Below are 23,113 nucleotides of genomic sequence, written 5' to 3'. Positions count from 1 at the left end.
AGTGGATAGCATGATTCTTTTGTACTTTATCATCAAAATTTAATTCTCATAATTGTCTAAACCACATTTAGTAATTATTTTAAATATATAAATTCATCAAGTTGTCATTAATGGCCAGTGAGTAAAATATTTAAAATATGGCTTAGGCCTTAAGTAATGTAATACACTTACTTTGGGAGGCTTCTTGGTAATCAGAAAGCTTAAAGAACACCAGTTGATTTAATTATATCTTCCTTTACTATCACCTGCCCTATAATTACAAATTTGTTCAGCTTTGATATTTGTATTTAGTGAAATTCATTGCATTTTCTTTTTCCTCTGGTGTTTGTTAAATAAAGAAATATAATAGGTAAATAAATTGTTAGAGTGATTAGAGAATGTTTTTACTTCTTGATAACAGGTATGACTAGTGTTTATAAAATTTCACAAATCGCTTCTAATGCTATATTAGTCTCAAATCTCACTATATTACTCATTTTTGTGATAGCATTACTTTTTAAAAAATTTTTTATTAATTAAAAAAATTAACAACAAACAAAACATTAAGATATCATTCCATTCTACATATATAATCAGTAATTCTTAATATCATCACATAGTTGCATATTCATCATTTCTTAGAACATTTGCATCAATTTAGAAAAAGAAATAAAAACAAAACAATAACAGAGAAAAAAATGATCATACATACCATACCCCTTACCCCTTGCTTTCATTTACCACTAGCATTTCAAACTAAATTTATTTTAACATTTGTTTCCCCTATTATTTATTTTTTATTCTATATGTTCTACTCTTCTATTGATATGGTAGATAAAAGGAGCATCACACACAGGGTTTTCACATTCACTGAGTTACACTGTGAAAGCTATATCATTGTTCAATCATCATCAAGAAACATGGCTACTGGAACACAGCTCTACATTTTCAGGCAGTTCCCTCCAGCCTCTCCACTATATCTTTTTTTTCTTTTTTTACATATGCAATCAGTAATTCTTAATATCATCACATAGATGTATGATCATCATTTCTTAGTACATTTGCATCGATTTAGAAAAAGAAATAGCAAGACAACAGAAAAAGAAATAAAATGATAGTATAGAGAAAAAAATAAAAATAAAAAATATAAAAAAAAAACTATAGCTCAAATGCAGCTTCATTCAGTGTTTTAACATAATTACATTACAATTAGGTAGTATTGTGCTGTCCATTTTTGAGTTTTTGTATCCAGTCCTGTTGCACAGTCTGTATCCCTTCAGCTCCAATTACCCATTATCTTACCCTATTTCTAACTCCTGATGGTCTCTGTTACCAATGACATATTCCAAGTTTATTCTCTAATGTCGGTTCACATCAGTGGGACCATACAGTATTTGTCCTTTAGTTTTTGGCTAGTCTCAGTCAGCATAATGTTCTCTAGGTCCATCCGTGTTATTACATGCTTCATAAGTTTATTCTGTCTTAAAGCTGCATAATATTCCATCATATGTATATATCACAGTTTGTTTAGCCACTCGTTTGTTGATGGACATTTTGGCTGTTTCCATCTCTTTGCAATTGTAAATAATGCTGCTATAAACATTGGTGTGCAAATGTCCGTTTGTGTCTTTGCCCTTAAGTCCTTTGAGTAGATACCTAGCAATGGTATTGCTGGGTCATATGGCAATTCTATATTCAGCTTTTTGAGGAACCGCCAAACTGCCTTCCACAGTGGTTGCACCATTTGACATTCCCACCAACAGTGGATAAGTGTGCCTCTTTCTCCACATCCTCTCCAGCACTTGTCATTTTTTGTTCTGTTGATAATGGCCATTCTGGTGGGTGTGAGATGGTATCTCATTGTGGTTTTGATTTGCATTTCTCTAATGGCCAGGGACATTGAGCATCTCTTCATGTGCCTTTTGGCCATTTGTATTTCCTCTTCTGAGAGGTGTCTGTTCAAGTCTTTTTCCCATTTTGTAATTGGGTTGGCTGTCTTTTTGTTGTTGAGTTGAACAATCTCTTTATAAATTCTGGATACTAGACCTTTATCTGATATGTCGTTTCCAAATATTGTCTCCCATTGTGTAGGCTGTCTTTCTACTTTCCTGATGAAGTTCTTTGATGCACAAAAGTGTTTAATTTTGAGGAGCTCCCATTTATTTATTTCTTTCTTCAGTGCTCTTGCTTTAGGTTTAAGGTCCATAAAACCGCCTCCAATTGTAAGCTTCATAAGATATCTCCCTACATTTTCCTCTAACTGTTTTATGGTCTTAGACCTAATGTTTAGATCTTTGATCCATTTTGAGTTAACTTTTGTATAGGGTGTGAGATATGGGTCCTCTTTCATTCTTTTGCATATGCATATCCAGTTCTCTAGGCACCATTTATTGAAGAGACTGTTCTGTCCCAGGTGAGTTGGCTTGACTGCCTTACCAAAGATCAAATGTCCATAGATGAGAGGGTCTATATCTGAGCACTCTGTTCAATTCCATTGGTTGATATATCTATCTTTATGCCAATACCTTGCTGTTTTGACCACTGTGGCTTCATAATATGCCTTAAAGTCCGGCAGCGTGAGACCTCCAGCTTTGTTTTTTTTCCTCAAGATACTTTTAGCAATTCGGGGCACCCTGCCCTTCCAGATAAATTTGCTTATTGGTTTTTCTGTTTCTGAAAAATAAGTTGTTGGGATTTTGATTGGTATTGCGTTGAATCTGTAAATCAATTTAGGTAGAATTGACATCTTAACTATATTTAGTCTTCCCATCAATGAACATGGTATGCCCTTCCATCTATTTAGGTCTTCTGTGATTTCTTTTAACAGTTTTTGTAGTTTTCTTTGTATAGGTCTTTTGTCTCTTTAGTTAAATTTATTCCTAAGTATTTTATTCTTTTAGTTGCAATTGTAAATGGAATTCGTTTCTTGATTTCCCCCTCAGCTTGTTCATTGCTAGTGTATAGAAACACTACAGATTTTTGAATGTTGATCTTGTAACCTGCTACTTTGCTGTACTCATTTATTAGCTCTAGTAGTTTTGTTGTGGATTTTTCCGGGTTTTCGACGTATAGTATCATATCATCTGCAAACAGTGATAGTTTTACTTCTTCCTTTCCAATTTTGATGCCTTGTATTTCTTTTTCTTGTCTAATTGCTCTGGCTAGAACCTCCAACATGATGTTGAAAAATAGTGGTGATAATGGACATCCTTGTCTTGTTCCTGATCTTAGGGGGAAAGTTTTCAATTTTTCCCCATTGAGGATGATATTAGCTGTGGGTTTTTCATATATTCCGTCTATCATTTTAAGGAAGTTCCCTTGTATTCCTATCCTTTGAAGTGTTTTCAACAGGAAAGGATGTTGAATCTTGTCAAATGCCTTCTCTGCATCAATTGAGATGATCATGTGATTTTTCTGCGAGAGCATTACTTTTAACATCTAATAAGATCCTCTTGGTAAATAATAAATACCTATTCATCTAAAAACACATACATGTGCACACATACAAAAGCACATAAAACCACATACATAGCAATCCATGAAGGGGATCAATAATATTTTGTGTTGTTTCATAGAAAGAGAAAATGTGACAAAATGCCTGGAGTAAATAATTTAAAACATCTATAAAGCTTCCATTGCTGCAAAGGTTCTCACAGTGCTTATTTTGTGTTATATCTTGCCACAGTGGTCAGTTAAATCAAAGGCCAGTTAATATTTTGACCATGAAAATGAAGTATGTTCTTGAAAGGAAACAAAATGAACAATTTTGAAATAAATTTAAAATCTTCTACTGAGACTCCAATAAGTCTCAATATAAAGAAGCTGAAGCTTACATTTTGAAGATTTTTCACAAAAAAAGTTTAGTTCTAAACTGAATGGGTACAGTGATGATGCTTTAAAAGCCAAAATTTTACAAATGAAGGAAGAAAGAGAAAAAAAGAAAGAAAATTCTTTACCACACTAAGACATTTGGACTTTATGCTAAAGGCAATATGAGAGCTGTTTATAATCAGTGTTGTGTTCAAATCTATGAATTTTAACAATTACTTAGATTATTGTAGTGTGCAGAGAGATCAAAGAGTAAGGCCAGAAGAAGAGAAATCAGTGAGGAGACTATCTTAGTAATTAGTCATGTTGTGGCTACTGCTGCTGCTTCTACTTTTGCTGCAGCTAGTGATTGTAATGCTAATGCTGCTGCTGATGATGATAATGTTTTGGGAGCACTAATACCTCCAGCCACACTCATTTAATCAAAACAACTCTAGGAGAGTTATCCTTATTTTACACATAGGAAAGCTAGGACTTAGGGACATTAAGTTCAAAACCAGATGGGAAGTAAGTGGTAGAACCAGGATACAAATCCTGCATTCTGACTCCAGAGCTTTTATCTTCTCTAATACTATTTGTTGAGATTTTTAATTCGAGAAGCAGTGAGGATGGAAAAATGTGAAAAATGTTCAAACTGAAAAGACTCGATGACAGATACGATCTAGAGAATAAGGAAAAAGAGATGTCTAGGATGAATAAGAGGTATCTGACTTGGCAGGCACAGTGGTGTTATTATCAAGATAGGAGAAATGGGTTATGGTAGAAGTTGAGCATTAAGTTCAATATTAGGCATGATAAATTTGTGATAGCTGTAGAATATTCAGGTGAAATGGTCTTTTAGCGAGGTGCTGCTCAGAGAAAAAAGTATAGTCTATGGTAGAGATTTGGGAATAGATAAATATAGGTCATAGTTAAAGTCATGGGTATATTAAATGGTATTCTAAGGAGAGTTTTAGAATAAATTCCTTTTATCCTGCTCTATTTGTTTTCCATAATGCTTAAAACTTTCTAACACAATATTATAATTTACTTATGTATTATGCTTATTGTTTTTGTCTGACTACTCTAGAGGATGTGAACTTCAAGAAAGCAGGTATTTTTGTCTGCCTTGCTCTCTGATATCACAATTATCTAGAACAGTTCCTGGCCTGCAGTGTGTACTTCAATAAATATTTTATGAGTAAATGAAGAAAAATGGATAAGGAATGAGTCCTGTGGGCCACCAGTAATTGAAGGGTGGTTGGATTAAACTTTGTTAAAAAAAAGTAATAACGCGTAATCCTTTTCATAATTTCTCAATCCTTTAGTAGTGATGGAAAAAAAGGAAAGGCAAATTATGAGTGCTGTTTCCGTATTTGGGAAGTTGACTCTACTTCCTCCTCTGCCATGGGTTGTATTAACATCTTAACTGCTTCTTGGCTAATTTAAATTTCAGAAGGTCCTGAGATCAATTTAATGTAGTAGGATTTTATCTATAACTGTGCTAGGTGAAATGTTTAGGCTGTTTGTTTTCCTGACAAGTAGTCCAGACTTTTTTTTGTAAACAGTTTTATTCCTACACCATACAGCCCATCCAGAGTGTACAATCAAAGGCTTTCAGTATAATCACACAGTTGTACATTCATTGCAACAATCAATTTGAGAATATTGAAGCAGTCTCATTTATCTATTTTTTCTTTCATTGCTTGTGTTTTGGGTATAAGGTTTTATAAACCACCTTCTACCATCAGACCTTGAAGATTTTTCCCTACATTTTTTTCTTGGAGTTTTATGGTCCTGGCTCTTATATGTAGGTCTTTGATCCATTTTTCATTAATTTTTATATAATGTGTGAGATAGTTCTCTTTCATTCTTTTCAATATGGCTGTCCAGTTCGCCCAGCACCATTTGTTGAAGAGACTATTCTATCCCAGTTAAATGGCTCTAGCAACCTTGACAAAAATCAGTTGACCATATATATGAGCGTCTATTTCTGAATTTGATTCCACTCTGAATTTGATTCCATTGATCAATATATGTATCTTTATGCCAGTATCATACTGTTTTGCCCAGTATATTAGTCAGGGTTCTCTAGAGAAATAGAAACAAATTTGTTTGCTTTGTAAGAACCTAGAACATAAAACATAGAAATGATTCACTAAAAATTTTTAATATTATTGTTTGTTAGTATACATTTGCTTTAATTTAGAGGGTTGGAAATGGCCATTGCAATCAAATATTGCCAACCATTTGATATTTAAGCTTAGTTTTTAAAGAAATAAGAAAAAAATTGTTAAATGTGGTTATTTTGATGGCAAACAACTGATTTCCTTTTAAAAACAACGCAATAAGTTTTTTTGGCATTAAGAAATTTTTAATGACATTTTGATGAGAACTTGCTTGCACAGCAGTATTATTTGGGTTAGTTGCAATTTTTATTTTTAATTTTGGGCTGGTTGTTTATTTTGTGGCCCTTGAAGGATGATGGGGAGAAGAAAGGAAAAGAAAACATAAGTGAAATATCTTTAATTTAGTATTAGATGTGGAGCTTGATGCTTTAAATAGATCAAGTCATTTTATTTTCAGATGGCAGGTGTCATTATCCCCATTTCACATATGAGTATTAAGTAATTTGCCTAAAGTCCTCTACCTAATATGAAAATTATAAATTGAGCCTAGATACCAAAGCTCTGGGTTCTTCTCTCTCATGCTCCGTTGTCATATTAAGTTTCTTCTTGAAAGCTGATTAATTCTTGAGGATTTTGAGAGAGTGATTCTTAGGAATGCAACATATAAATATTTACACTTCAATACTTATCTTCAAAAGCTAAATAACCACTTAACAAAGATAAGAGTGCCACTTTTCTTTTTGGCCTTGATACCTCAAATTGCTATATGGAATTTTATGTATAGAAAGAAGTTTATTTCACTATTTTTAGTAAAAGTTTATTCTTTTCTCTCCTTTTTAGCATTAAAACGTAAGATTTAATTTTTATAAAATAGATTTCATATGTTCTTCTGAGAATGGTGTGTGAATGTGGTGGAAAGGGGAAGTTTAGAGTCATATATGTCACCAGAAGGAAAGTTAGAGCTTAAAGCATGAGAATGTATCACACAGTGAATCTTGTAGTAGACAGTGTCTATAATTCAATGTACAAATATTAAAAAGTTCTTTCATGAACTAGAATAAATATGTGATACTATTGCAGGGAATTAATAATAGAGGGGTGTATAGGGAAAATATAGTTACTGCAAACCGTGGACTATAGTTAACAATAACAAATGTACCACACCAATACTATGGGTCAGTAATGGGGGTTGGATGTGGGTAAGGGGTATGGAAGGATTTGGGTTTTCTTTTTTCTTTTTATTTCTTTTCTGGAGTAATGAAAAGGTTCTAAAATTGATCATGGGAATGTATGCATAACTATATGATGATACTGTGAGCCAGTGATTGTATACTTTGGATGGTTTGTATCGTGTGTAAAATATATCTCAATATATCTTTTGCTCTCATTAGAAACCTTTCTAATCAGAATCAGATAGTTATTGAAAAAATGATTGAAATTCACAAATATTCCAATTTCAATGAAGCTTTCCTTTAACTGAGATTTATTTTCAAAGACCAGCTCATTACATTCTTAAATAAGATAAAATCTAAGGCTAGCAAAATACCTTTTTTCCTCCAATTTTAAATATTGACTTGAAAGAAACAGCAGACTTTCCCAGAGGAAAAGCCTCAGAGATGAATCACAGTTGGTAGCTTTACTGTTTATTTTCAGTGGGTAGTTTACTTGTCTATTTTTAACCTACATTCTGCTGTTTTTTACACCTCATCTTTCTTGCCATTTTCTATGGCTTTGCCAAATCAATCTGTATTTGTAGGTTTACAGATCACTGTATGTATCACATCATACACTATCATCAGTAAAAATATTCAAAATGAGTTTCTTTGAAGCATCTGTCTTAAATAAGGATATAGTTGAACTAATTCCCTCTTCAATGATAGAGAATGTTAGGAAAAATTTAAGTCTATACAAAAAAAAAAAAAAAAGAAATTACAGAGACCAAGAAAACTTCAAACACAGCCAGATATTGTGGCTCTTTATTATTTGGTCTTCTTTCCTTTCACGTGCTCATTGCTTCACTTGGCACCTCTTTTTCCGGTGAAGAGCAGTGATAGCACTGATACAGTTCATGGACTTAACCCTAAAGCTTTAGCAGTACCATCCTAAGAAATTGTAAAGTATTACAGATTTTTCTTATTCACTCTTGTAGTTTATTCAAGAATTCCCAACCTTTACATAAATGTAATGTTTTTGTTTGGAAATAATGTACAAGGAATAATTTCTTATAGGATCATAAACCATTGCCCTAGAAAGAATAAGCATGATGATTTAAAAACGGAAATCACTTAATATTTAAATAGCATATTTAGATATTTATTGTAACAGCCATTTCTTTATGAGCCAAGGATTTTTTTTTTCCAGCGTCAAAAAGCTTTCCTGCCATGAATTTAATTTCCTTTACTTAAAGTCATTGTTTTCTGTTTGTAAGTAGCCTGAGCTTTCTAGTTCAGGGTTTCTTTAGATTTAAGAACCAAGCTTCTTTCTTTATTTTGTTTTATTTTTGAGCTGGTTATGGTCATTTATTCTATAGAGATCCATATCCTTATCTCATCAGTGAACATTAATTATTAATCCATGACCAAGTGATCATCTTTGATGAGCCACCAATATTGGAATCCTGTCTGTGAGTTTTCTTTTGTCTTTATTTATGGATGTTTATAGCCAAAATCATCATACTGAGCATTAATATCTGGTGGCTAATAATGGTTCTTAATTTTGGAATTGTCTATTTATATATAATTTGTCTTTAAAATTAAAACTTTAAAGGAATTCATTATAAAATAAAATCAGTGTTTTTCTTATTATGTGTTTAGGGTTTTTTTCTCCTTTTTTCTTGAAATTTAATCCTGAACGAGAAGCTGGTCCTACTTGAAGTGTGAGTGGTTATATAGTAGACAGTATGCCTTAGAATTCAGTTTGCTACAGGCATTCAGTCATCAAATACATTTTTGTCTTTGTATTGGAAGATCACATGAGATTCTTTTAATTAGTTATAGGGTAAAATCATCTTGAATGAAGTTTTAGATTTATGATTTCTTTCTGACCTTTTCAAGCCTAGGAATCCAACTCTTTCCTAATTACGCCAGAAGTATTTTTTTAACGCTTTTTTATTGTGAAATGTAACATATATACATAAAGCAATAAACTTCAAAGTACATTTTTTCAGTCTACTAAGTGTATTTTAATATTTCTTTCCCCATTATTTATTTGTTTTTAATCCATATGTTTTACTCATCTGCCCATAAGGTAGATACAGTGTTTTCACAATCACACAGTCACACTGCTAAAGCTATATCATTATACAATCGTCTTCAAGAAACATGGCTACTGGAACACAGCTCTACATTTTCAGGCATTTCCCTCCCACTTCTCCAATATACCTTAACTAAAAAAGGAATATCTGTATAATGTATAAGAATAACCTCCAGGATAACCTCTCGACTCTGTTTGAAATCTCACACCATTGACACTTTATTTTGTCTCATTTCTCTCTTCCCCCTTTTGGTCGAGGAGGTTTTCTCAATCCCTTGATGCTATGTCCCACCTCATTCTAGGATTTCTGTCCCATCTTGCCAGTAAGGTTTACACCCCTGGGAGTCATATCCCATGTAGAGAGAGGGAGGGCAGTGAGTTTGCTTTGCCGTGTTGGCTGAGAGAGAGAGGCCACATCTGAGCAACAGAAGAGGTGCTCTGGGGGTGACTCTTAGGCCTAATTTTAAGTAGGCTTAGCCTACCCTTTGTAGGGATAAGTTTCAGATAAACACACCCCAAGATTGAGGGCTCAGCCTATTGCTTCAGTTGTCCCCACTGCTTGTGAGAACATCAGGAATTCTCCACATGGGAAAGTTGAATTTTCCCCCTTTCTCGCCATTCCCCCAAGGGGACTTTTCAAATACTTTTTTCATTTTTAATATGGATAGGCACTGGGAATCAAACCAAGGTCTCCAGCATGGCAGGTGAGAACTCCACCACTGAACCACCATGGCCTGCCCTCTGCAAATACTTTTTTATTCACTGTTCAAATCACTCTGGGATTTATTGAGCCATCACTCTGAGCAAACCTACAAGATTTCATGCCCTACTCAAGGTTCCATGTACTTGTGGTGTTCAGTTAAACTGTCCACATTTATACTGGGAAATGCACTAGTCAAAATATAAATTTTGTACCAAACAAACATTTTTTGCTTTAGTCTCACACATAAGTTAAAGTTCTAAAATACCATCTATTTTCAACACCCTGCAGTATTGAATTCCTTTGTTCTTCCTCATGCAAGAACATTTTTAAATTTGTACATTTAGTCACTATCATTATACCCTCTAGGCATTCCTAGATTGTACCATCTCAGTCTTTGTCACTTATCTTTCCTTCTGATTTCATTTGTGCCCCCAGCCCTCCTCCCTCTATCATTCTCACATTCAACTTCATTAAGTGTACTAACATTATTGTATTATAGTTAGGTAGTATTGTGCTATCCATTTCTGAAATTTTATAATCAGTCCTGTTGCACAATCTGTATCCCTTCAGCTCCAATTACCCAATATCTAACCTGTTTCTATCTCCTGATGGTCTCTGTTCTTAACTGAAATTCTCCAAGTTCATTCACTAATGTTAGTTCAGATCAGTGAGGCCACGGAGTATTTGTCCTTTTGTTTCTAGCTAATCTCACTCAGCATAATGTCTTTTAGGTCCATCCATGTTATTACATACTTCATAACCTTATTCTGTCTTACAGCTGCATAATATGCTATTGGTATGTATATACCACAGCTTGTTTAGCCACTTGTCTGTTGATGGACATCTGGGCTGTTTCCATCTCTTGGTATTTATAAATAATGCTGCTATAAACGTTGGTGTGCAAATGTCCGTTTGTGTCCTTGCCCTTATGTCCTCTGAGTAGATACCTAGCCATGGTATTGCCGGATCATATGGCAGGTCTATACTTAGCTTCCTGAGGAACCGCCAAACTGCCTTCCACAGTGCTTGTACCATTTGACATTCCCATCAACAGTGGATAAGTGTGCCTCTTTCTCCACATCTTCTCCAGTACTTGTCATTTTCTGTGTTATTGATAGTGGCCATTCTGGTGGGTATAAGATGATATCTCATTGTGGTTTTGATTTGCATTTTCCTAATAGCCTGGGAAGTTGAGCATCTTTTCATGTGCCTTTTAGCTGTTTGTATTTCCTCTTCTGAGAAGTGTCTGTTCATATCTTTTGCCCATTTTGTAATTGGGTTGTCTGTCTTTTTGTTGTTGAGTTGAACAGTCTATATATTCTGGATACTAGTGCTTTATCTGATATATCATTTCCAAATATTGTCTCCCATTGTGTAGGCTCTCTTTTTACTTTCTTGACAAAGTTCTTTGATGCACAAAAGTGTTTAGTTTTGAGGAGTTCCCATTTCTTTCTTTCTTTCTTCAGTGCTCAGCCTTTGGGTGTAAGATCTAGAAAATTGCCTCCTATTATAAGATTTATAAGATATTTCCTTACATTATCTTCTCAAAGTTTTATGGTCTTAGATATAATGTTTAGGTCTTTGATCCTTTATTTTTATTAATTAAAAAAAAATTATTAACTAACACAACATTTAGAAATCATTCCTTTGATCCTTTTTGAGTTAATTTTTGTATAAGGTGTGAGATATGGATCCTCTTTCATTCTTTTGCACGTGTATATCCAGATCTCTAGGCACCATTTATTGAAGAGACTGTTCTGTCCCAGGTGAGTTGGTTTGCCTGCCTTATCAAAGATCAATTGTCCATAGATGAGGGGGTCTATATCTGAACACTCCATTCGATTCCATTGGTCAGTTTATCTATCTTTATGCCAATATCATGCTGTTTTGACCACTGTAGCTTCGTAGTACATCTTAAAGTCAGGTAGCGTGAGTCCTCCGATTTCATTTTTCTTTCTCAGGATGTTTTTAGCTATTTGGGGCACCCTGCCCTTCTGGATCAATTTGGTTATTGGTTTTTCTATTTCTGAAAAGTAAGGTTTTGGGATTTTAGTTGGTATTGCATTGAATCTATATATCAGTTTAGGTAGACTTGACATCTTAAGAGTATTTAGTCTTCCGATTCATGAACACAGTATGCCCTTCCATTTATTTAGGTCTTCTGTGATTTCTTTTAGCAATTTCATGTAAGTTTCTTTGTATAGGTCTTTTGTATCCTTAGTTAAATTTATTCCTAAATATTTTATTCTTTTGGTTTTAATTGAAAGTGGAATTCTTTTCTTGATTTCCCCCTCAGATTGTTCATTACTGGTGTATAGCAGCACTATAGATTTTTGAGTGTTGATCTTGTAACCTGCCATTTTGCTGTACTCATTTATTAGCTCTAGTAGTTTTGCTGTGGATTTTTCGGGGTTTTTGACATATAGTATCATATCATCCTCAAATAGTATGAGTTTTACTTCTTCCTTTCCAATTTTGATGCCTTATATTTCTTTTTCTTGTCTAATTGCTCTGGCTAGAGCTTCCAACACAATGTTTAATAACAATGGTGATAGGGGACATCCTTGTCTTGTTCCTGATCTTAGGGGGAAAGTTTTCAGTTTTTGCCCCTTGAGGATGATGTTAGCTATGGGTTTTTCATATATTCCCTTTATCATGTTGAGGGATAGAGTTCTCTTCTATTCCTATCCTTTGAAGCGTTTTCAGCAAGAAAGGATGTTGAATCTTGTCAAGTGCCTTTTCAGCATCAATCAAGATGATCATGTGGTTTTTCTGCTTTGATTTGTTGATATGGTATATTACATTAATTGATTTTCTTATGTTGAACCATGCTTGCGTACTTGGAATGAACCCTGCTTGGTCATGGTGTATAATTCTTTTAATGTGCTATTGGATTCAATTTGCAAGAATTTTTGTTGAGGATTTTTGCATCTATATTCATTAGAGACAGTGGTCTGTATTTTTCTATTCTTCTGGTATTCTTTTCTGGCTTTAGTATGAGGGTGATGTTAGCTTCATAGAATGAGTTATGTAGCCTTCCCTCCTCTTCAATTTTTTTTCAAGAGTTTGAGCAGGATTGGTACTAATTCTTTCTGGAATGTTTGGTAGAATTCACATGTGAAGCCATCTGTCATGGACTTTTATTTTGGGGGAGCTTCTTAATGACTAATTCAGTTTCTTTACATGTGATTGGTTTATTGAGGTTATCTGTTTCTTCTTCTTCTTTTTTTTTTTTTTTACATGGGCAGGCACCAGGAATCGAACCTGGGTCCTCTGGCATGGCAGGCAAGCATTCTTGCCTGCTGAGCCACCACGGCCCACCATGTCTGTTTCTTCTTGAGTCAATGTTGGTTGTTCATGTCTTTCTAGGAAATTATCCATTTCATTTACATTTTCTAGTTTATTAGCATAAAGTTGTTCATAGTATTCTCTCATTACCTCCTTTATTTCTGCGGGGTCAATGGTTGTGTCTCCTCTTCCATTTCTGATTTTATTTATTTGCATCCTCTCTCTTCTTTTTATCAACCTTGCTAAGGGTCCATCAATCTTATTGATTTTCTCATAGAGCCAACTTCTGGTTTTGTTGATTTTCTCAATTGTTTTCATGTTCTCAATTTCATTTATTTCCGCTCTAATCTTCATTATTTCTTTCCTTTTGCTTGCTTTGGGTTTAGTTTGCTGTTCTTTCTTTTCTAGTTCTTCAGGTGGACAGTTAATTCCTTGATTTTTGCTCTTTTTTTTTTTTTTTTGATATAGGCATTTAAGGCAATAAATTTCCCTCTTAGCACTGCCTTTGCTGCATTCCATAAGTTTCGATATGTTGTGTTTTCATTTGCATTTGCTTCAAGATATTTACTGACTTCTCTTTTGATTTCTTAATTAAACTAGTTGTTTAAGAGTGTGTTGTTGAGCCTCCATATATTTGTAAATTTTCTGGCACTCTACCTATTATTGATTTCCAACTTCATTCCTTTATGATCTGAGAAAGTGTTTTGTATGATTTCAGTCTTTTTAAATCTGTTGTGACTTGCTTTATGACCCAGCATATGGTCTATTCTTGAGAATGATCCATGAGCACTTGAGAAGAAGGTGTATCCTGCTGTTGTGGGGTTTAATGTTCTATAAATGTCTGTTAAGTCTAGCTCATTTAGTGTATTATTCAAATTCTCTGTTTCTTTATTGATCCTCTGTCTAGATGTTCTGTCCATTGATGAGAGTGGGAAATTATAGTCTCCAGCTATTATCGTAGATGTGTCTGTTTCTCTTTTCAGTGTTTTTAGTGTTTGCCTCATGTATTTTGGAGCACTGTGGCTTGGTGCATTAATATTTATGATTGTTATGTCTTCTTATTGAGTTGTTCCTTTTATTAATACATAGTGTCCCTCTTTGTCTCTTTTAATTGTTTTACATTTGAAGTCTAATTTGTTGGATATTAGTACAGCTATGCCTGTTCTTTTCTGATTGTTATTTGCATGAAATATCTTTTCCCAAGGTTTCATTTTCAACCTATGTTTATCCTTGGGTCTAAGATGCATCTCTAGACAGCATATAGATGGGTCCTGTTTTTTAATCCATTCTGCCGATCTGTATCTTTTGATCAGGGAGTTTAATCCATTAACATTTAGTGTTATTGCTGTAAGGGCAGCGCTTTTTCTGCCATTTTGCCTTTTGGATTATATATGTCATATCAGATTTTTCTTCTTTTTACCTTTACTGATAGTCTTCATTTCTATACTGTTCTCCACACCTCTCTCTCCTGTCTTTTCCTATCTGTCTCTAGTGCTCCCTTTAGTATTTCCTGCAGAGCCAGTCACAACTTCTCTCAGTGATTTTTGTCTGAAAATGTTTTAATTTCCCCCTCATTTTTGAAGAACAATTTTACTGGATATAGAATTCTTGGTTGACAGTTTTTCTGTTTTGGTATCTTAAATATGTCGTACCACTGTCTTCTCACCTCTGTTTTCTGCTGAGAAATCTGTGCATAGTCTGATTGGGTTTCCCTTGTATGGGATGGATTTCTTTTCTCTTGCTGCTTTCAAGATTCTCTCTCTATCTTTGACATCTGACATTCTGATTAGTAAGTGTCTTGGAGTACATCTATTTGGATCTATTCTGCTTGGGGTACACTGCACTTCTTGGATCTATAATTTTAAGTCTTTCATAAGAGTTGGGAAATTTTCAGTGATAATTTCTTCCATTAGTTTTTCTCCTCCTTTCCCCTTCTCTTCTCCTTCTGGGACACCCACAATACATATATTCATGCACTTCATGTTGTCATTCAATCCTCTGAGTCCCTGCTCATATTTTTCCATTCTTTTTTCCTATATTTTCTTTTCAGAAGTATTTTTGAATTCTTTATTTTAAATGACAATTTTTGTGCTTCAGGACAGCAAAAACAATCTTTAGTATTTTTGTTTGTTTGTTTTGTTAATTAGATATTTTCTACAAGTGCTGATATTTTACATAAAGAGCTTTATTGAGGCATACTTTATATTATATAAAATTCACATATTTTAAGTGCACATTTTGATGTGCTTTACTAAATTTAGATACAACTATGCAGCCATCTCTACATTCAAGTTTTAGAACACTTCCAGCAGGATATATTTTTTAAAATCTGGTTTCTACTCACAATTTAAGATATTAATTTTTTTCAAGTGAAAACTTTGATTAATGAATCACATGTTTGGTATATGTATTAGTTAGGGTTCTCTAGAGAAACAGAATCAACAGGAAATATCCATAAATATAAAATTTATAAAAGTTTCTCATGTAACCGTGGGAACATAGAGTCCAAAATCCATAGGGCATCTGTGAAGCTGATGACTCCGATGGAGGGTCTGTATGAACTCCACAGGAGAGGCTCACCAGACAAAGCAGGAAGAGAGACTGTCTCTTCTGAATCCTCCTTAAAAGGCTTCCAGTGATTAGATTAAGTATCACTATTGCAGAAGGCACTCCCCTTGGTTGATTACAAATGGAAAATCAGCTGTGGATGCAGCTGACGTGATCATGATTTAATTCTATGAAATATCCTCATAGCAATAGACAGGCCAGCACTTGCCCAACCAGACAAACAGGTACCACCACCTGGCCAAGTTGACACATGAACCTGACCATGACAGTATATCAATTACTTAAATAAAACATAAATCCTTTAGAAAACTAGGAAAAATATGGACCAAAAATGATTTTTAGGTGTGGAAAGATTAAGTACTCAAAATATGGTATAAATATAAAGGGTTATATATTTTTTACTTTGTGTAAAAATTAACAACTGTGAAAAAATATGACAGATGACAAGTTGAGAAAAAAATTCTTACATTAAACAGATATGAGAAGCAAAGGGTTACCATGTACTATGTGAATAGTATAGTCAAATAGATAACAAAACAAAAATCACCAAGGTACAACAGATGAGCACGTAAATATAGAACTCAAAAAAGAAGAAACACAAATTGCTTATGAATATTGAGAAAAAAATATTTGAACTCGTAGTCAAATTACCTGGAGCAGCTGAGTGTGGGGACACGAATGGATATTTGCATACTGGTGTTTATAGTGAAGGTGTTTGTGATCCATAATGGATGCAGGCAGTCTAAGGGTACAATGACTGAGGAATGGAAGGGGGAACTATAGTGTATACATACAACAGACTCCTGAACTGCTGCAAGAAGGAAAGAAGTTGTGAGGTATGCAACTAGATGAATGAACCTTAATAGCTATATGTTGAATGAGATGTCAGGAACAAAAAGATACATATTATCATGCCTCATTCACATGGGCTAACTCTAATATAAAAACTCTGTGAACTGAAGTCGAGAACATGGGTTATCAGGTTGGAGCCTATTGTAAAGGGTCCTAGATTGTAAGCGCTTACAGAGTTGTAGCTGTTATTTCTAAATTCTGAGATACCGAGCTGTTTGTTTATAACCTGTTTGTTCCCAGAAACTTCAGGTATTTATTTGACACTTGAGACTCAGATTTAGAGCTCTGAAACTGTGTCAGCAGTACCCTATACAGGGACTGTTTAAAAAGTTATAAAACAGATCTGACTTTGAGTAGAGATATGAATGATGCTGATCTGGAATGGACTAAGGTATATGAGAATACAAGGTAAAGGATGATATTGTCCATATTTTAAAACTTCAACTTCTGCATGAGACCAAAGGGAGAGATGTTTATTTGGTACAAAATTTATATTTTGGGTAGTGCATTTCCTAGTTTAGCTTCTATGGTCAATTTAGTTGAACACCATAAGTACATGAAATCTTGAAAAGGGTGTGAGATTTTGTTGGCTTGACCAGATTAGTGTGATGCCCCGATATATCCCGGCATAATTTGGGCAGAGAATAAAAAAATATTTGCAAAGTCCCCTTGGGACACTGCGGAGAAAGGAGGAAATATTCAACTTCCCCATTTGGGGAATTTCTGATATTCTCATAAGCAGTGGGGACAGCCAAATCTATAGAACAAGCCCTCGATCTTGGGGTTCACCCTTATGAAACTTAGTCCTGGAAAGGATAGGCTAAGTCTACTTAAAATTAGGCCTAAAAGGGCAGTGCAACGGTGACTCAGTGGCAAGAATTCTCGCCTGCCGAGGTGTAGACCCGGGTTTGATTTCTGGAGCCTGCCCATGCCATCTTGCTCAGATGTGACCTCTCTCTCACTGTGCTCACCGCCTATGTGGGACATGACTCACAGGGGTGTAAATCTCCCTGGTATCGTGGGACAGAAATCTTGGGATGAGCCAGGACCTGGCATCAAGGGATTGATAAAGCCTTCGTGACTAAAAGGGATAAGAGAGACATGAGACATAAGTGAATTTCAGTGGCTGAGAGATTTCAGAGTTGAAAGGTACCCTAGAGGTTATCCTTATGCGTTATAGATATCCCTTCTTAGTTTATGGTGTTTTGGAGTGGCTGTAGGGAAGTACCTGATACTGTTGAGCTGTGTCCCAATATCCTTGATTCTTGAAGATGATTGAATAAAGATATGACTTTTACAATGTGACTGAAATTGTGAAAACCTTGTGTCTGTTGCTCCTTTTATCCAGGGTATGGATGGATGCGTAAAAAAAATATGGATAAAAATTAAATAAATAATAGCGGGGACAAAGGGTAAAATAAATTGGATAGATAGAAATACTAGTCGTCAATGAGAGGGAAAGGTAAGGGGTATGGGTTTTTCTTATTTATTTCTTTTTCTGGAGAGATGCAAATGTTCTAAAAAATTATCATGGTGATGAGTACACAGCTATGTGATGATATTGTGAGCCATTGGTTGTACACCAAGTATGGAGTGTTTGTATGCTAAGATTAATCAATAAAAGTATTTTAAAAAAAAAAGAACTCAGTTCCACTCTGATTCTGTAATACAATGCCCAGAAATGTATAATGAAGTAATAATTGCAATGTACACAATGATATATGCACACAAATATTGTTTGGAATTATGAAAACATTTACAAATGAAATATTTAATAATAGGCAATTGCCTAATATATTAGAGTATGTTTTGTAACCCCTCAAAATGTCTTATGAGGCTTTTTTTTTAAAGTGAAAAACTAATTATAAATTTATGCAACTAAAATAGAATTCTCTATGTAAAACAAAACAAAACAAATATTAATTTGACTGTCAAACCATCAGAGAAAAATGCTTTTACAAAGTACAATAATACTCTAAAGTAATCAAAGAGATGCTTTCAAACTGCTGGTAGAATATAAATTATGACAATTGTACTAGAAAGTAATTTGTAGGATTTACCAAGAGTTATAAAAGTGTTCATAGCATTTTACCAGTAATTCCATTTCATGGAATATATCCTTGGCAAACAATTAGAAATGTGAACAAAAATTTATGCCCAAGAGGGTGTAGCATTATTTATTTAATTTACTTAATTAATTCCTTTTCTAAGAAATTTGAGTTTAAACTGCCAATTATTTCATTATACATTGCAAGGACTGAAGAAAAGAAGTGGCATCCATAATAGGTTTAGTACCAGATGCTAGTTCATAGGCAATATATTAACATTTAAATGTGCGTGGGGAGGGGATTCTCTGAGTTGAATATTGGTGTAGCCACTTACTAGTTGTGTGACCGTGAGATTCATTTAATCTTTCTTTACCTTGGGTTTCTCATCTGTAAAATAGGAATAATAGTGCCTATTTCAAAAGGATTGTTTTGAAGATCAAATTATTTAGTACATATAAAGTATTTAGAACAATAACTGGCACATAGTAAGCCCTTGGTAATTGTTACCTATTACTTATTACTAGTTCTTAATCATGAATATTTCAAGAAACTATTGTACTCAAAACCTTAGTTCTTTTCAAGGTAAACTTTAGCTAAATGTTGTCTTTGCCTAAAATATACTTTTTATTTGTTGATTTGTTTTAGATATAGTAAAGAGACTTTGTAAGAAATACCAAAGAACTTCTAAATATTAAGAACTAAAGGATAGAAAATTGGTGGAAAACAAACATGTTTCTTGAATTTAATACCCTTTTAAGTATTTCTCTCATTTTTATGTAAGTCCAAAATATTATTTATCAATGTCAATACAGAAAAATTCATTTCATATTATTCAAAATCTTTTTTTTTTTGAAAGTGCTCTACAAAATTTACTGGGAGTTTTTGGAGAGATTTTTTTAAATTTTTTATCATGAATGACAAGCAAACATACAAATGTTCTTGACATGGTTACAATCAGTGGCTCACAATATCATCACATAGTTGTGTATTCATCACCATGATCATTTTCTTAAACATTCACATCTCTCCAGCAAAAGAAAGAAAAAAGTAAAAACTCGTACAGGCTATACTCCTTACCTCTCTCTCTCATTGACCACTAATATTTCAATCTGCTCAATTTATTTTAACCTTTGTTCCCCCATTAGTTGTTTATTTCTTATCCATATTTTTTACTCATCTGTCTATATCATAGATAAAAGGAGCATCAGATACAAGGTTTTTACAATCACACAGTCACGTTGCAAAGCTATATCATTATACAATCATCTTCAAGAAATATGGCTTCTGGAACAAAGTTCTACAGTTTCCTCTAGCCACTGGGTATTTTCCTCTAGCCCCTCTAACACACCATAAACTAAAAAGGGGATATATATATATATAATGCGTAAGAATAACCTCCAGGATAACCCCTCAACTCTGTTTGAAATCTCTTAGGCACTAACACTTTATTTTGTCTCATTTCTCTCTTCCCCCTTTGGATTGAGAAGGTTTTCTCAATCCCTTGATGCTGAGTCCCAGCTCATTCTAGGATTTCTGTCCCAGCTTTCCAGTAAGGTTTACACCCCTGGTAGTCATTTCCCATGTAGAGGGAGGGAGGGCAGAGAGTTCACTTGCTGTCTTGGCTGAGAGAGAGATAGGACACATCTGAGCAACAAAAGAGGTTCTCTGGGGGGTGACTCTTAGGCCTAATTTTCAGTAGGCTTAGCCTATCCTTTGCAGTGATAAGTTTCATAGGGGCAAACCCCAAGATTGAGGGCTTGGCCTGTTGATTTGATTGTCCCCACTGCTTATGAGAATATCAGAATTCTCCAAATGGGAAAGTAGAATTTTTCTCCCTTTTCTCCCCATTCCCCTTCCCCTAAGGGGACCCTGCAAATACCTCTTTATTCACTGTTCAAATCACTCTGGGATTTGTTGGGACATCACACTAACCTGGACAAACCAACAAATCTCATGTCCTTTTCAAGGTTCTATGTACTTATGGTCTTCAATTAAATTGTCCATATTAGTTAAATTAGGAAATGCTCTAGTCAAAAGATAAATTTTGTACCAAATAAACATTTCTTGCTTTAGTATCACACAGAAGTTGAAGTTTTAAAATATGGATGACCATCTACAAAATCTTACTTTTGATTATTTTGTTTTGGGACTTTTCAAAAATTGTTCCTGTGAGTAACAAGTTTCTTTTTCTCTTTACAGATCACCATTTGCTGCTGTGACAGACTATTCAGTTACAAGGAATAATGTCATACAGCTCTGCTTGGAATTAACAACAATTGTGCAACAGGTATTAGCTCACAAATGTTCCTTCTGTTAGTATGTTAGCTATTTAATATTCCAACAAAGAGAAATATTCTTCTTCAACCAAGAATGTAAAAGACACTGGTTTGGAAGTTTCTCATTCAATGACAGTAACTCTAAAGAAACCAAATGTGTGATTATTTGTTGGAAAGCAATGCATATAGCATAATAAACAAGGATTTCATTTACCAGAAGAAGAAAAAGTAACCTGAACTTCTAAAGACATCCTTATAATAACATTGTAATGTCTGTTAGTCTCATATTTTTACTGGGGATGACTAAAGTATGTTGCCTTTCACAGCACTAAACTACCTCATTTAGATAATCTGAGACAATTAGTTTCTTATTAGTACAACTATAGTTTGACTTAATATGTGTATACATCAAACAAATACACATAATAGCTTTTAACAGTAATCTAATTATATGAACTAGTTTCCCACTTTGAATATTACCTAAGCCATTATTCCCAAATCAAAGGTTTTTCAGTGTCCAGCAGCTAATGTAAGTGTTTGAATCAAACCTGATATAAGATAAAAATTAGTAGTAGAGACTGTCAATTGCATAGTACATGACAAAACACATCTGAGAGGTCAGCTGCCTGCGTTTACCACTCTGTTTAAGCCTCATGTAAGCATATTGTTGCTGTTTCTTTCTCAGGGTGCTATTTTTGTTGACCTAGCTAATGTTGCAGAAATCTGGAAAGTAGAGGATAAAATATGATGCAGAATATTATTGAACAAATTTAGGAAATTGACAATTTAATTTATCCTTCTACTTCATATTGATTTATGGGGATTATTGCTCATTTATTCTATTGCCTGTATTTTCTCGAGGAAAAATACGACGTTTTTCATATAGATTTAATTCCTTCAGTATATTTTCTGCTACACTATATAGATTTTTTGTACCATTTCCCTGAAACTGCAACTTTTAAGATGTTTTTTCACTATATACAGGAGAGTAACTGTGTGGTTTTTAATTGTGGAACATATCAGACATTCAACAGAATTATATCATGGCAATGAGAAAGTCAATGACTCATTGCTTACTTTTAGTAAAAGAGATATGCATGAAGATGGTGAACATTTTATGAATTTTGAAGTACCCTAACTGTCTCACTACATGCCTTCATATTTGATGTATCAGTGAATTTCATAGATCCCAACTGGGTGGTAGGGAGACAAGTAGCATTTTAGGGTAGAGGTCAACAAACTTTTTCTGTAAAGGCCAGATAGAAATATTTAAGTCTTTATAGGCCATATGATCTCTATCACAACTACTTAGATCTACTGTTTTAGCACAAAAGCCACCATAGACAATGTGTGAATAAGTAGGCATGACTATGTTCGCATAAAACTTTATTTACAAAATACAGTAGTAGGCCAAATTTGGCCCACTAGCCATAGTTTGCTGGCCTATGTTTGAGGGCAGTACTAGTCCAGTGTGTTATGCAGACCAGCAGTGTCTTGATCACATGGAAACTTGTTAGAAATTCAGATTCTTGGGACCCACTCCAAACTTACTATAGTCAGGGGCCCAGAAATCTGCATGTCTGTCAGTTTTCTGGGTTATTCTCATTTTCTTATGCTGTTCTAGGAAGCAAGGTAAAAGAGCAAAAACAAAATCTATGGGTACTTTTTCTTATAGTTCTATATTTGGCATTTCTTTAAAAATCTGTTTTCTAAAATTCTATTTCTTTTAAAGGTAGTAAACTTTACCAGCATTTTGGGGTGTGGACAACAGATTGTTAGTTTCTTTCCTTTTACTTTGAGAAAAAGAAATTCTCATTTAAACATATCTATTACACAGTATTTGTCATCATTCATAGCCTCTTAATATTGAATAATTATTAATCTGTAAGCCAACAATAATAATGCAATAAGTATTAATGCCCACTATCTGATATATGAGATGTCTATGATAACTATATTATATATATAATTTAAGGTTTTTTGTTTATAGATAAGTCCTAAGACTGAAATATCATGGAATTAAGTGGAAGAATTAAAAGTATGTTTATTTTTATGCATGAAAACTTTTTATACCTAAGAAACAACTTTTGTTACATGAGAAACTCATATTTATTGTCAATTAATGGGAAAGCAATCAACTTGATACCAGGTTCCAAAATAATTTCATCCAAGTAGAATTATGACAGAGAGTGGATGTTTTTCTTTCCTTGT

At 34.0% G+C, this 23,113-nt stretch overlaps 1 protein-coding gene across 4 annotated transcripts in view; it reads left to right on the top strand.

Moving 5' to 3' along the window:
* The window catches only part of CNKSR2 (connector enhancer of kinase suppressor of Ras 2), a 370,581-nt gene that overhangs the window by 86,631 nt on the left and 260,837 nt on the right, over positions 1–23,113 (top strand). For all 4 annotated transcript variants that reach the window (XM_077146892.1, XM_077146891.1, XM_077146890.1 and 1 more), the window contains exon 4: positions 20,826–20,913. In XM_077146892.1, coding sequence (XP_077003007.1) covers positions 20,826–20,913 — 88 coding nt within the window. The remainder of the gene's footprint in view (positions 1–20,825; positions 20,914–23,113) is intronic.

Source organism: Tamandua tetradactyla, chromosome X (genome assembly GCF_023851605.1).
Source record: "Tamandua tetradactyla isolate mTamTet1 chromosome X, mTamTet1.pri, whole genome shotgun sequence".
NCBI classification, from domain to species: domain Eukaryota; kingdom Metazoa; phylum Chordata; class Mammalia; order Pilosa; family Myrmecophagidae; genus Tamandua; species Tamandua tetradactyla.
The sequence above is the reverse complement of the archived record's forward strand: the minus strand, read 5'-3'. Positions and strand labels throughout refer to the sequence as shown.